Below are 15266 nucleotides of genomic sequence, written 5' to 3'. Positions count from 1 at the left end.
TTGGAACGTCCCAAATGTTACATATTTGAAAAACGACCCCTATTCTAGTCCCAACGACTTAAAAGCGAATTTCCCTAGATTTCATTCACATTAGTCTAGTAATTTTTGAATTTTCTTAATTCACAAGTTACCAATAACATCACTAGAGGTGTGACATTCACATCTGTGAATTTTAATCTTTGACAGTTCCATGACAGTTCTGACTTTTGACTGTTGACCAAGCCTAAAAGTCATTTAAGGAACAAAAATAGATTTTTATGTTTTTTCAATTAAGAAAAAATAATAATTTAGAAATAAAATATTAAATTTGATAATTGTTATTAATGTTACTTTGATTTTAATATAAATAATTATGCCTGTAAGTATTAAAATTATTTTCTGTATTTTTTTTTTAATTTTATAAAAATGTTTTTATAAACGAAATAAAAAATCGGTGTGTAAAAAAAAATATTTAGCAATATTTCTATGGAAAAATCTAATTGTCATGATGACAAAAAAACTAAGTAAATGTCTTTTGACAGATAAATATAACCTTAAAAATATTTCATCTGTCGAGATAATAAATGAATTGCATTCTTTGAAAATTCTTTAAATTTTAATAAATTTGCACTAACAAAATCCAAAATTAAATACAAAAGTTCTGACATTTTTACACAATTAATAATAACAATAATTTCATAAAAACAAATGGCAAAAAAATAGAAAAAAAGTTATTTTAGATATAAATTTTTTGAACTTAAAATTTAATTATTTGCAAAAATTTCAATTTTTTAAAATGATTTTTATAATATTTTTCGAAAATTCAATTATCTAATAATAATAAATAAAAATAATAATTCTTTATCAACAAAAATCACTAAAAATTTATCTCATTGTAATTATTGTCTGTAATTTATTACAATCTTTTGAAATTCAATTATTTTCAAAAATTTCAATTTAAAAGCTTCTAAAATTTAATTATTTATAAGCCAAATGTTCTGAACGTTTAAATGAAAAAAAAATATTTTTTTTAATCTGTAAATTATTAAAAATTATAATATTAATTATTATTATTATTATATAATAATAAAATGCTTGGTCTGTCCTTCTGTCCTAACTTGAAGTTGGCCTTTTCTGATTTCACGTGTTTTTTTGAATAGTAATCTTATGACGTGTCAAATTTTGACAATTCTTTTTCTCATTTTTGCCAAAGTTGTATAATTGTGCTTCCAAATTTCGGAATAAGTTTCTTTAAAATTCCAAATTCGAAAATTCAATTCACGAAGCTGAGGTACACAACGTTTATCAACGAAATTTTTTTTTTAAGTTGTATATTGATTCAAAAATTGTATACAAATACAAAAAATTTATGATGAGAAAAAAGATGCGCCAGGAAATATCATACAAGATAGTAATTTGAAAAAATTTATTTTTAAAAATTAATTTTTAAGGTACTAGGGTCCAACAAATATTAATTATAAAAACACAGGCCTCGAATCAACTTAAAGACACAAAAAGTCGTTTTAGTCGATTTATATTCCAAAAAAAAGTGGATTTGTTTTTTATTTTAACAAAAATATTTTACAGATTTTTAAATAAAATTTTTTTTTTTTAATAATAATCCTTTTCGAAGGGTTAAAGTTGAAATTTTTAGAAATAATTAAATTTCAAAAGATATTGTTAATTTTCAAACATTTATTAAATTTTACAGAACTAAAAATAATTTATCAAACAATTTTTGGAAAACATTTTTTCAATTTAATTGAATTTTCAAAGATTTAAAATTGATATTTTTGAAATTAATTGAAACTTTAAGTGATTTTTAATTAAAATTTTAGATGATTTCACTAAAAATTTATTAGAAAATGCGGACAAAATACAATAATTTGAAAATCATTTTTAATTGAAAAATGGTTTCAGATTGTTGAATTTTAAAAGAATATTATTAAAATAGTTAAAAATAATTGAATTTCCTTAGAGTTATAATTGAAATTATTAAATTTCAAAAAAAAAAAATTTCGATGGAAAATTTAAGAAATAATTAAATTTTGGATGCTTTTAAATTCAAATTTTTAAAAATAATTGAATTTCCATTGAAATTTTGTATAATAATTTAATTTTAGTTGATTTTTGAATGTAAATTTTGATAATAATTATTTTTGAATAGAAATTTTGAATAATAATTGAATTTTAATTGATTTTTAATTAAAATTTTTGGTAATAATTGAATTTGAGTTGATTTTGAATTGAAATTTTGAATAATAATTTAATTGGAGTTCATTTTTGATTGAAAATTTGAATAATAAATTTTGAATAGAAATTTTAGAAAATAATTGAATTTTATTTCATTTTAAATTGAAAACTTGGTAAATAATTAAATTTTAAATTGAAAATTTTGGATAATTATTGGATTTTTAATTGATATTGAATTAAATTTTTGGGTAATGATCGAATTTTAGTTTATTTTGAATTGAAATTTTTAAAAAATAATTCAATTTTATTGTGATATTTTTTTTTAAATTATAAACAATTGTTAAATTTCATAAAATTTTAATTCAAAAATAATTTTCATATAATTGAATTTGTGATGTATTTCATTAAAATTATTAAAAATAATTAATTTAGTGAAGAATCATGTTAGTTCAAAATTTGTTAAATAATTGAATTGAAGAAGATCTACATTTTATACTAAAAAAATGTATTTTATTTACATTTTTTTTCAAATGTAAAAAAAATGTCGCATTTTATTAAAATAAGTCGATAAAAGTCGTATTTTTGAAAAAAGTCGGAAAAAGTCGTATAATCCGAGGCCTGTAAACATATAATTTTCATTATTATTATTTAATATGTAATAATATTCTAATAAATTAAATTATTATTGATAATATTAATCTTTAATTTCTTTATAACAAACAATTAAATACTCAATTTGGCGCGCTTGCGCGCGTTTAATTTTGCTAGTATAAGATAAAACAGTAAATTAAACAAATGTTAAATTAATAACTTCTTTTGAGATATTTAAAACAATATTTTGTAATAAATTTCGTACTTAAAGAAGTTGTAAAAAAAATGTTGTTTTTTTTTTGGCTCATAATTATTTCGAAAATTTTCCGTCTAAAATTTTTTGAAATTTAATAATTTCATTTATAACTCTTCTGAAATTCAATTATTTTTAATGAATTTTATAACATTCTTCGAAAATTCAACTATCTGTAGTCATTTTGCCTAAAATAATAATAGCTCCTATTATTATACAAAAATCAAAATTTTTTTGTTCTATGCTTAACCAAAATAACAAACATTTTTGTTTATTGAAATTGATTTTTTTTTTAAATTTCAAACAATTATTTAATTTAAATATTAATTTAAAAAACATTTTCAGATAATTGAATTTTTGAAGAATTTTATAATAAATAATTGAAAATAATTAATTTAGCCAAGAATATTAGTTAAAAATTTGTCTTAATTCGATTCTTGATAATATTCCTATATTGTTATTGAGGAATTAATAAAATTAATATCTAATAACAATAGTTATTTGAAATTAAATATTAATTAATTAAATTTATTATAAATAAAAAATCGACTTTTCTTAGTATGTAAATCGACTAAAACGATTTGTTTTACGCCTTAAAGTTGATCCAAGGCCTGAAAATAATAATTCGAATCATTTCTTAAAAAATTCACATAAATATTAATTTTAAAATAAATAAAAAAACTTTTTATTTTAAGGCATACCATTCTAGTTTTACAAACAATGACAAAGCAATTGGTAACTTAGCATTGTTGCCAATAAAAACGCAGTTTCGAGGTCCAGCTCCACCATTCGCCGGTGATGAATTAGATATTATTGATGAAGCATTATATTTTTTTCGAGCAAATGTTTTCTTCAGGACCTATGAAATTAAGGTACAATATTTTAATTCACATTTTTATTATTCTTATTATTATTATAATTTTTACGATGTTAAACATTTAATTTAAATAACACATAATAATAATAATAGAAAAATATTTATTAAAATATTCATTAAATTTATTAAGAATTATAAATATTTTAGGAAAAAAAGTTAAAGCCTGCAGGGATGAAAATATTTATTTGACTTTTTTGTATTTCAGAGTGATGCTGATCGAGTTCTCATATACATTACTCTTTACATTACAGAATGTTTAAAAAAATTGCAAAAATGTGGAAATCAAAATCAAGCTCTCACTGAATTATATTCATTGTCATTGTCAAGATTTGACATACCAGGAGATCCTGATTTCCCTTTAAATCTTGTTTATGCAAAACCAAATAATACTACAGAAGCAGGTATAAATAGTTTTTACTCTAGACAAAATGTCGCCGCCTATTAGAAAAAGAAACGAACTAAATTTTAAAAACTTGGAAATTGTTTTTTAAATTATATGTAAATTTTTCTACTTAAAATGTTCTTTAAATGCAAAATAAGAAAAAAATTATACTTTTGAAAGCACTTTTTCCAACTAGCAAAAAAGCAGAACTTAATATTCTATTTAACTAAATTATTCACAAGGTTTATAGTACATTTTTGTTTCAGAATTAATGAGACAGTACTTACAGCAAGTTAGACAAGAAGTTTCTCAACGTCTTATCAAAAAAGTATATGGACATGATGGAAAGCCAAGTAAATGGTGGTTGTGCTTTGCCAAAAAGAAGTTTATGGATAAATCATTGTCAGGACCTGGTCAATAATAAACTTTTCTTATTTTTCATTTACAAATAATTTATATTATCTTTTGTAATATTTGAAATATATTTGATATTCTTTATGTTCCTCGAACGAAGCGATCAACATAAAGAATAATGATTATCAAAGATTTATATATTCATTTACGATTCCAGATCTTGAATTAATAAACATTTTCAGTATTAACAACATTGAAAATAAACTATTATTTTATTAACTAAAAGGAACCGGAAATTAGTAATAATTTCGATTTTTGTTAATTGGTGTATAATAAATTTCAACTAAATTAAAATTGAATTATTAAAATTTATTAACATAAAATTAAATTGAATTATTAAACAATGTAAATATTCTCAAATCCATTATTTACAAATTCATTATTTTGTTAGTAATACCTTATTTCTATTGAACGAGTCACTGATAAAAATTTTTTTATAACAAAAATATTATTCAGTTAGTTGTTTTTTTGTGACATAACAATAAACATATTTTAATAATTTTTCCCGTGCACTGCACTCTTTGTTCATTTATACTATTATATATTTTTAATATCTTTAATTTATTTGTGGTAAATTCATTCTATTGGTAAATTGATTATTCTACAGATCTTGCATCGTTGATACTAGAAGGTACAAATACTTCAAGTCCATCAAGCTCTTTGGTCATTGTAATTTGACAACCAAGTCTGGATCTAAAATAAGAAAATATTACATTTTTTTTTGTTGAACTTAACAAGTCAAAATTTCTAAAATTCAATTATTATTTCAAAAAATTTTAACTCAAACTCTTCTAAAATACAATTATTTTTAAATTTTCTATATGAAATTGAAATTGAGGAATAATTAAATTTTAATAATTTTAATCAACATTTTAGAAAATTCATTTATTTAAAACATTTTTCAATTCAAAATTCTCCAAAGTTTAATTATTGTTTAAAGCTTATAAAATATCTACAGAAATTTCAATTTACGAAAATTTTCATTAAAAATCTGAAATTAAATTACTTTCAAAAAAATGTTATTTCCTTCCAAATTCAATTAGTAATTGAATGTTAATTTAATAGAAATTTTTTCCCCAAATTTTTATCTATTTCATTCTTTTTTTAATGTATTATTTAGAACTCATTTGTACAAACTCCATTGTATAGACTTCAATGTCATTGAGCAATTAAAATAAATAAATTCTTTTTTTAATTAATTATTTAAACAGTTTTAATCCAATTTTTCAAAAATTCAATTATTTAAATCGTTTTTCTAATTAATGTTTATATTTAGAACAAAATTATAATTTTTTAAATATCAAAAAAAGGCAGTTATTTCTAAAAATCCTAACTAGGTAACTACATCAAAATTCAATTATTTAGAACATATTTCAGTTGAAAATTCAATTATTCCTAAAAATTTCATTTAAAATTCTTCGCTAAATTAATTGTTTTAATTACATTAAAACAGTTTTTCAACAATTCATAGAAAATAAAAATTTTTTTAGTTTAAAATACTCTAAAATTTTATTATTCTTTAAAGTTTATAAAAAAATTTTTATCAATTAAAATTTATGAAAGTTTCAATTGAAAATTTTCTGAAATTTAACTATTTCCGAAAAAATATTAACCCGAACTTGTCCAAATTTAATTAGATATTGAATAATTAATTCAATGTTAGCTAATTCAATTGAAAATTTTTTTCGGTGATTTAAAAAGAAAAATTGTTGAAAATATTTCTGTGAAACAATCTTATTACGGAAATAATAAATTTGATTTAATTGCTAATAACAAATTATTGGATTGGCATTCTTTGCTAATAACAAATTATTAATAACTTTCAAAAATCGTTCCGAGGTCTATAATTATAAAAATGTGAGACAATAATTTTTAGAAGCAAAAGTTTGAATTGAAAATTTCAAAAATTATAAGTTTAGTAGCATTTTTAGAAATAAAATATTTCTCCAGTACTTTTCATAAAATTCGTTGACTTTTCCCTGATTTCTCTGACCAATCACCCTGTTATAATTGACCAATTTTCAATTTTTTTTTTTTTTTTTTTTTGATTGAAAATTTTAACCAGAATAAAAAAATGAAAACAGTACTTTAAAAATTACAACTTACGTGTCGGTTAAATCATGTACTAAATCTAACATGTCAATTTCATCGGTGGAAGGTTTTTCCGGCAAACTGTCATAAACGTCTTTTGGTATTATTAAGTGACACGTACTACATGTTACTGTCCCTTGACAAGCGCCTAATTAAAAAAAAAACAAAGAATAATTATTTTACTTAGGTCACATTTTTCAAAAGTTAATTTCAAAATTATTTGTTATTTATAATATTGAATTGAATTTTCATATTTACGTATTTTTATTTAACTGAATTCATAATTACAAGAATTTTTATTTAGTCCAATTTTTATAAAACAGATTCTCTAGTTCACTGAATTTTTATTTAATATATTATTACTATTTAATTAGAGAGATTTAATAGAATTTTTATTTTCCAAAATTTTCATAATTCACTTTCTAAATCTGAATTAGTAAAAATGTTTACTAATTTGAATTCGTGACTCTCTTTTTGCTTCGCAATTAGTAAAATTTTACTAATTATTACTAACTTTTACTAACAATTAGTAAAATTTTTCTAATTCTAAAGCAAAAAGTGAGTCACTAATTTAAATTAGTAAACATTTTTACTAATTCAGATTTAGAGAGCAAAGAATTCTTAATTTGCCGAAATTCTATTTGATAGAATTTTTATTTGTACGAATTCTCATTTGATAGAAATTTTGAAAACGCCGAATATTCATTTGATCAAAATTGCAAATGATCGAACAAATATCGGACATAAAAGTTTAAATATATATTCTTTTAACTAATTATAATAGTTTTGACATAATATAAAGATTTATAAACAAATATTTTAAAAAGTTATGTTTACAAAATTTTATAATTTCAAAATGTTAAATTATTGCAGTCCTGAAATTTACATTGATAATATGTTTCATATACATATTTCGTAACATGTTATACAAAAATAATATTAAAAATCTTTTACTAAAATAACTTACCAAATCCATCCAAATCTATTTCATTATTTATAACAATATCCAATAACGTATCACCAATTTTTCCATTGGCTTCAATTCGTTCTCCATTTGCCCTGACAAATACTACTTTGACTCTAGAAAAAAATATTAAACAATTTTTTAATACAGTTGATAGTAAAAAAAAATATGCGTAATATATTATTTTCTTAACCTTACGCATAAAAAATGCCATTTTTATTTATTTACAGTGATTTTCAATTAACTTTAATTAGCACATCTCGGTTTTATTTTTTAGTTTCGTTTCTGGAATACCTTCTGGTCTTTTTTTAGCCTAAAATCAAAATAATCAATTAGGCCGTTTTGAAAAAAACTTATTTTTTGAATTTTTTTTAAAAGTTAATCAATTTTTACGAAAATATAAGTGCAAATAGTAGTTACATCGACAGAAGTTATTAAAAATAACAGAAGAAAGTCGGCTCTTTAAAAAATTGAAAAAATAACAACAAGACTTTCCAGAAATGAAACAAAAAAAAAAAATTAACTTTGTACTTTTGTATTGAAGTTAATTGAGACCAATAGTGTATTATAACTGACTGTATTTTTTTGTTCACAATTAATAAAATAAAATTACAAAAATATATTTTAAAATTTTAAAATTTTCAATATTAATAATATAATAAGCTTCGTAAAAAATATTTATTCTTTTACTAAGTGTAGTACATTTAAATATTAAAATAAAAAAGAAAAATATCTCAACCCAGAAAAAAATAGTTACTGCCTCTTTGATATAGTGATTGACCTTCCATACACTCTGCATATAACAAATTTTCATGGGATCCAAATTTCATAATTTAAAATTAATATTTGTGTATAAATTTTATGAGAAGTGAATTATAGTGTAAAATTCATTAATTTAAATAAATATTTAAAGAAATTAAATTTGTATATAATTATTGTATTTTGTTAGAAATAATTTAAAAATGAAGCATTAACAAAAGCATATCATCCAAAAAATAGTTTAAACCAGTAAATTTCATGCAAAAAATAGTAATAAATTTTTATTTTAGAACGAATTAAAAAAAAAATTAAGTCTAAAGAAAAATGTAGTATTTTGCGTTTTTTTTCTCTCTCTCAAAAACTGTGTAGGATATAGAAAAAAATGTTAAGAGAAAAAAATAGATGTGCCAGAAAATTCCCTACCAGATAAAATTTCATGTAGGTGAGTATGTATATCCCTCTCAAATGTTATAATTTTTTTTTTTATTCCAGATTTTCGATATATTCAACTTACATCATTTTTAGGATATCTTTCTTTTATTAAAGGACAAATGTACCTATGATTCAAAATATGTAAAATGATTAGAACGAGGTTTTTCAGATAGAAAAAAATGTAGTTAAATTTAGTTTTGCTAATTCCCTTATTATTATTTAAACTATTGAGAAAATCCCATTAATAAGAAAATAATAAATAAAAAAAAATTATAAAAAATTTAAATTTGGAATATATTTTTAAAATATTTTGAATTTTTCAAAAATACTTGGGATTTCTTATTTTAACCCTTAAAGGAACCCAAATTATCGATTTCATAAAAATTTATCAAAATACCACAAATCGGTGCGATCACTTGACGTGGAATCGCCCAAATGTAAAATTATAAATATATGAATATGAATGATACTATTTTATTTTCTGCAGACATCCATAAAATTTTATAAGAATGTTAAATTAATATTATCTTATAAGTAAAGACAGCTACTTGATTAATATCGGGCATTTCATATTAAGTTGGACACTATTTTGGGTAATTATAATTATTTTTCATCTCTGATTTTTTAGGAACATTCTTTCTTTTACGTTACTTTTTTTGAAATGTTCATAACTGAGCAAATTAAAATTTTTTTTATGAATTCTTTTTTATTTTTTATTTTTCTTATTAAACATACGCAGACCTTGGATCGAATTTAAGGTTCAAAAAAGTCAATTTTTCTTATTTTAATTAAATTGAATTAGAATATTATTATCAAGAAAATTTATTTCGCATATTTCAAAATCGAATTAAGACAAATTTTCAAAAATTTAATTTTCAAAAAAATTACAGATAATAATTAAGTTTTACAGATTTTCAAATAAAAAATTTTTTTTTTAAAATAATTCAATTGTAAAAGATTTTAAATTTAAAATAAATTTTCTGCAAATTTAACTTGCTGCAGTTGTTTTTTTAAATTTCGATCAAAAATTCAATTTTAGAGTTTTAATTTGAAATTGTTTTCAATAATTCAGGCCTCGGATCGACTTAAAGGCACAAAAAAAGTCGTTTTAGTCAATTTATATTCCAAAAAAAGTCGAAAAAGTCGATTTTTTTTATTTTAACAAAAATATTTTACAGATTTTTAAATAAATTTTTTTTTTAAATAATAATACTTTTGGAAGGGTTTAAAGTTGAAATTTTTAGAAATAATTGAATTTTAAAAGATTTTGTTAATTTTCAAACAATAATTAAATTTTACAAAACTAAAAATAATTTATCAAATAATTTCAGATAACATTTTTTAAATGTAATTGAATTTTCAAAGATTTACAATTGAGATTTTTAAAATTAATTGAACTTCAAGTGATTTTTAATTAACAATTTTCGATGATTTCACTAAAAAATTTATTAGAAATTGCGGACAAAAATACAATAATTTGAAAACCATTTTTAATTGAAAAATGGTTTCAGATAGTTGAATTTTCAAAGAATATTATAAAAATAGTTTAAAAAAATTGAATTTCCTTAGAGTTATAATTGAAATTGTTAAATTTAAAAAAATTTTCGATGGAAAATTTTAGAAGTTTTTAAATTCAAATTTTTGAAAATAATTGAATTATAATTGAAATTTTAGATAATAATTCAATTTTAGTTGATTTTTGATTGAAAATTTTGATAATAATTAATTTTGCATTAAAATTTTTGAGAATAATTGAATTTTAGTTGATTTGGAATTGAAAAATTTGAAAATAATTAAATTTTATTTGATTTGAAATTGAAATTTTGGATAATAATTTAATTTAAGTTGATTTTTGATTAAAAATTTTGATAAAAATTAATTTTTAATGAAATTTTGGATAATTATTGAATTTTAATTGATTTTGAATTTAAATTTTGGGTAATAATTGAATTTTATTTGATATTAAATTAAAAATTTAGAAAATAATTGAATTGAAAATTTTAAATTGATTTATGATTTTGAATTAAAATTTTTTGATAATTAATTAATTAGTGAAGTGAATTAGTGAAGAATTTTAGTTAAAAATTTGTTAAATAATTGAAATAAAGAAGATCTGAAGATCTGCATTTTATACTAAAAAAATATATTTTATTTAAAAATTTGTTTAAAATATTAAAAAAAAAAAAGTCGAAATAGTCGCATTTTATTATAGCTATATTTATAGCTATATATATAATAGCTAGAATTTTAAAAGATTTTATTATATTTTTAAATAATAATTAAATTTTACAGAATTAAAAATAATTTATCAATTAACTTTAGATAACCATTTTGTTTTAAATTGAAGTTTTGTAGATTTACAATTTTTAAAAATAATTGAACTTCATGTGATTTTTAATTGAAATTTACGGTAATTTCTGTTTCCGAAGAATTTTTTTTATAAATTACAGACAGAAATTCAATTAAAGTTGAATTTTTGAATATTATTATTATTATTATTATCATAATTTTATATAATTTATCAAATAATTTTAGATAACCAACTTAAAAAAATTGAATTTTTGAAGATTTACAATTTAGATTTTTAAAAATAATTGAAATTTTTGGGATTTTTAATTAAAATTTTTAGTTATTTCTCTTTCTGAAGAATTTATTAAAAAGTACAGAAAAAATATTTAACTTTAAATGTTTTTAATTGAAAAAATTATTTTTAAATAATTAAATTTTCGAAGAAAATTATAAAAATCATTAAAAATAATTGAATTTCTGAAGAGTTATACCTAGTTGAAATTATTAAATTTCAGAAAGTTTTAGATGGAAAATTTTAGAAGATTTTAAATTAAAATTTAAAAAAAAAATTGTTTTTAGTGGAATAAATACACTTATGAAGGTCTAAATTGTGACCAAAACTTGTGCAATAATTAAAAATTATTTCATTACATCCTAAATCTCATGCAAAAACAAAAAATTATAATTTTAAACAATTATTGAATTTTATAAAATTTTTAATTCAAAAGTAGTTTAAAATAATTAATTTGTGAAGAATTTAATAACAAATTGTTGAAAATATTTAATTTAGAGAAGAATTATTTTAGTTAAAAATTTGTCAAATAATTGAAATAAATAAAATTTTAAAAGAATTAGAAATAAAAAAGCAAAATAGTGTCCGATTTGACGTGGAATGCCCCATATATAGACCATATAACCAAGAAAAATCCGATCCCTTTATATTACAAAAAAACCCAAGGCCAAAATTACTTGTAACTTACTCATGTTCTTTGAAAAAAGGTTGTGTGGTGCATGTACTTCTAGTTTGAAATTTGTTCTGTACACTATAAATTGCCCTTGTCCTATTAAAAGCATAATTTCTCGTCATGTTTAAAACAGGAGATTTTGACATATGCTTTGATATCAAATACAATTTTTGTAACATTGCCATTGGATTAGATTTTATTTACAAAGCGGAAAGAGTATTTTTTCAAAAAAGAAATTTATTTACAATAAAAATAAATAAATATTTAAATTATTTGACTACTTATAGGAGTATTTGTGATAATAGATCAAGAATAAAGGTCCAACGTTTCAATTAAACTATTATATTCGAAATACACTTATTACACTATTACTATTTATAACCTATACATAAATATTTTCGATTTTTCACTTCAAAATAAAATTGAAAATTATAATTATAAAATAAAAGAACTATTAAATAATTTAAAAAAATTTTATTACAACATATTTAGTTACTATTTTCTCTAATATATGAATCACAAGATGACAGGTCAGAATAAAACTGCTTTAGGTGTTGGCACATGTTTTTTTTCAGCAGTGAGTATTTTTTAATTATATGTAAATTTTTCAATGCCGATAACAATTTTTATCATGGAATTTTAAAAAAAAATTTCTGAAAATGTAATAAACTTTCTAAAAACATTAAAATATCATTAACAATTATGCATAGATGGGTATGTTTTATACCTATAGTTGCATTCCTAAAGCTGATTCTACAATAACTTTCTTTTTCAAACAAGAAAGGAATGAATGTGTGACATCTGGAGCTGGAGTCCTTTTCTAGTAAATTATCTAGGGAATTTCTTCTTTTTATAAAATAAATATTAGGGTACGGTCACACCTCGGTAGATAGCAAGGCTACATGTCTATCATGTAAAGGTGCTTATATACCTCAAATTTCGATCAGATGAACATTATTTCTGGACCGTGAAAATGCGTGAAAAGTCATTTTCACGGCGGGTATTTTTGAATTGTTTTAAACAAAAAATGTTTTTTTAAGAAATATAATATTAAATAATTGTTTTAACATGTAAGAACACTTTAAAATAGTGATAGAAAAATGATTTGATTAAAAAATATAGCAAATTTTGCTTTAAAACGTTTCTGCTACAAGAAAGTGTAAAATGATGATGTTTGTGAAATGGTTTGTACAGTGTACATGTGTACATGTTTATTTCAGTTATTCGAAACAATTAGTAGAATTTAAATTTATTTGATAAACATTTCAACTTACCGATTTATTTTCAGCACTCATTATTTATTACAAGTTAAAAAGAAACGACATAACATAAACAAAACTCTGAGAGACACTCACAAGGAAGAAGCACTGTACAAACCATTTCACAAACATCGTCATTTTACACTTTCTTGTAGCAGAAAACGTTTTAAAGCAAAATTTGCTAAATTTTTTAATCAAATCATCTCTCTATCACTATTTTAAAGTGTTCTTACATATTAAAACAATTATTTAATATTATATTTCTTAAAAAAACATTTTTTGTTTAAAACAATTTAAAAATACCCGCCGTGAAAATGACTTTTCACGCATTTTCACGGTCCAGAAATAATGTTCATCTGATCGAAATTTGAGGTATATAAGCACCTTAATATAACGTATAAGAGTGAGAGAAATAAAAAATGTTCTTATTTCTCTCACTCTTATACGTTATATTACATGATAGACATATAGCCTCGCTATCTACCGAGGTGTGACCGTACCCTTAAGGAGGCACACATTCTTGTATGGGTTCAAATTACTTCTTATTAGGTAGATAATATAATCCCGTTGTGCCGTTACTCAAAAACCTTCGTTAAAAAAGTTATATCAGTTTAACTGCTAATTTGTAGAAATTTTGAAAAAGTTGTCTCGCAAGTTTGAAGCTACATAGTTTTTATTCAATTTGAGGCACATCATTGTTTCATGGATTTTTTAGTTCTTTACACTCCCACCTACTTCTATTGCAAGCCACAAGACACACAATGTTTCGTTAAAAAAGTTACAGTTGATAAACTAAAAAAAACAGTCAATATCACACACTAGAAACTGTCGATTTCACCACTTTAACTTACGTTCGTCATTTCCTACATAATTAAAAAAATTATATAACGCATGATACATTTAAAAAGCCCTATAATTGGTCAAATTATGGTATTGAAAAATTATTTAAAAAATTCTTAAGGTATCATAATGAGCGATAACATAAAGTTTAAAAGTTCTAGAGATATGCCCATATATGTTCGAATAAAAATTGAGATTAATTTAATTCTTTATGAAGTAGAAAAATATAAATATAATTACGTACATTTAAATTATAATAATGCAGTTTATAATATCGATAACTCCGATCAATTGTTTAAATTAGAAAAAAGGAAAAAGAAACTGGGTCTATAAGAACACGTAACTGTGACGTTACTGCTTTTTCTTGACTGACGTCATTTTTTCCCCTCTGACTCTTCTTGCTGCAGCCCACAAGTTTTGGTAAACAACTGCAATGGTCAGAGATGCAATGGTTGGAGGTTCCAGTGTATTAACTTATAATTTCACTTATAGGCAATTGTTTGACTTATTATAAAAATTGTATACCTTCGATCATTGTACATCAAGTTGTGACAAAATGCATTGTTCTCAAGGTACTTCTACAACAACTTGTAATTTGTACTATTGCTTTGAATTTGCTCTCCATTTAACTTGCTTGTGTAATAATTAATTACACCTTATCGCATAAATTCTGTCTTTTTTGTTTGACATTTTGAAAATTCGTGACACTTCTATAATTATTTTATTAGTTTATAGTTATGTTGTAAAGGCCAAGGTTGTGCTGAAGTTTTTTAATTAAAAAATGAAAATATTAGAAGAACTAATCCTAATACTCGTGGCCAGATATGCCTACACGTTTTTGTCTTTTTCTAACGCAAGTGTTGTCATGGCAACATGCGCAGTAGAAAAGGATAAAAAAAGTGTAGGTATATCCGGTAAAGAGTGTACAAGCACCTTTAGGTTTCACATATGGGAGGTTTCTTTGTATTTCGGATGTTC

The 15266-nt window shown here is 21.3% G+C and overlaps 2 protein-coding genes across 3 annotated transcripts; one reads left to right on the top strand and one right to left on the bottom strand.

The window, feature by feature from the left end:
* Positions 1-166: 166 nt before the first annotated feature.
* LOC127287277 (actin-related protein 2/3 complex subunit 3-like) lies at positions 167-4819 on the top strand. Its single transcript, XM_051314118.1, has 4 exons — positions 167-358; positions 3712-3888; positions 4099-4294; positions 4542-4819. The coding sequence occupies exons 1-4, from the start codon at positions 353-355 to the stop codon at positions 4694-4696; spliced, it is 534 nt and encodes a 177-aa protein (XP_051170075.1). The 5' UTR covers positions 167-352; the 3' UTR covers positions 4697-4819.
* A 158-nt stretch (positions 4820-4977) lies between these two features.
* On the bottom strand, positions 4978-12867 carry LOC127287279 (adrenodoxin-like protein 2, mitochondrial). 2 transcript variants are annotated; one of them, XM_051314120.1, is made up of 5 exons: positions 12513-12865; positions 12205-12481; positions 7748-7860; positions 6796-6928; positions 4978-5382 (listed from the first exon to the last, which is right to left on the bottom strand). In XM_051314120.1, the coding sequence occupies exons 2-5, from the start codon at positions 12372-12374 to the stop codon at positions 5286-5288; spliced, it is 513 nt and encodes a 170-aa protein (XP_051170077.1). In that variant the 5' UTR covers positions 12375-12481; positions 12513-12865; the 3' UTR covers positions 4978-5285. The 2 variants fall into 2 exon arrangements, with proteins under 2 accessions (XP_051170077.1, XP_051170078.1); XM_051314121.1 differs by lacking the exon at positions 12205-12481 and having other exon boundaries at positions 12671-12867.
* Positions 12868-15266: the final 2399 nt, after the last annotated feature.

Source organism: Leptopilina boulardi, unplaced genomic scaffold (assembly GCF_019393585.1).
Source record: "Leptopilina boulardi isolate dan_hultmark-lab unplaced genomic scaffold, ZJU_Lbou_2.1 LbouV2_368, whole genome shotgun sequence".
Taxonomy (NCBI): Eukaryota; Metazoa; Arthropoda; class Insecta; order Hymenoptera; family Figitidae; genus Leptopilina; species Leptopilina boulardi.
This window is presented reverse-complemented; position numbering and strand designations above follow the sequence as displayed.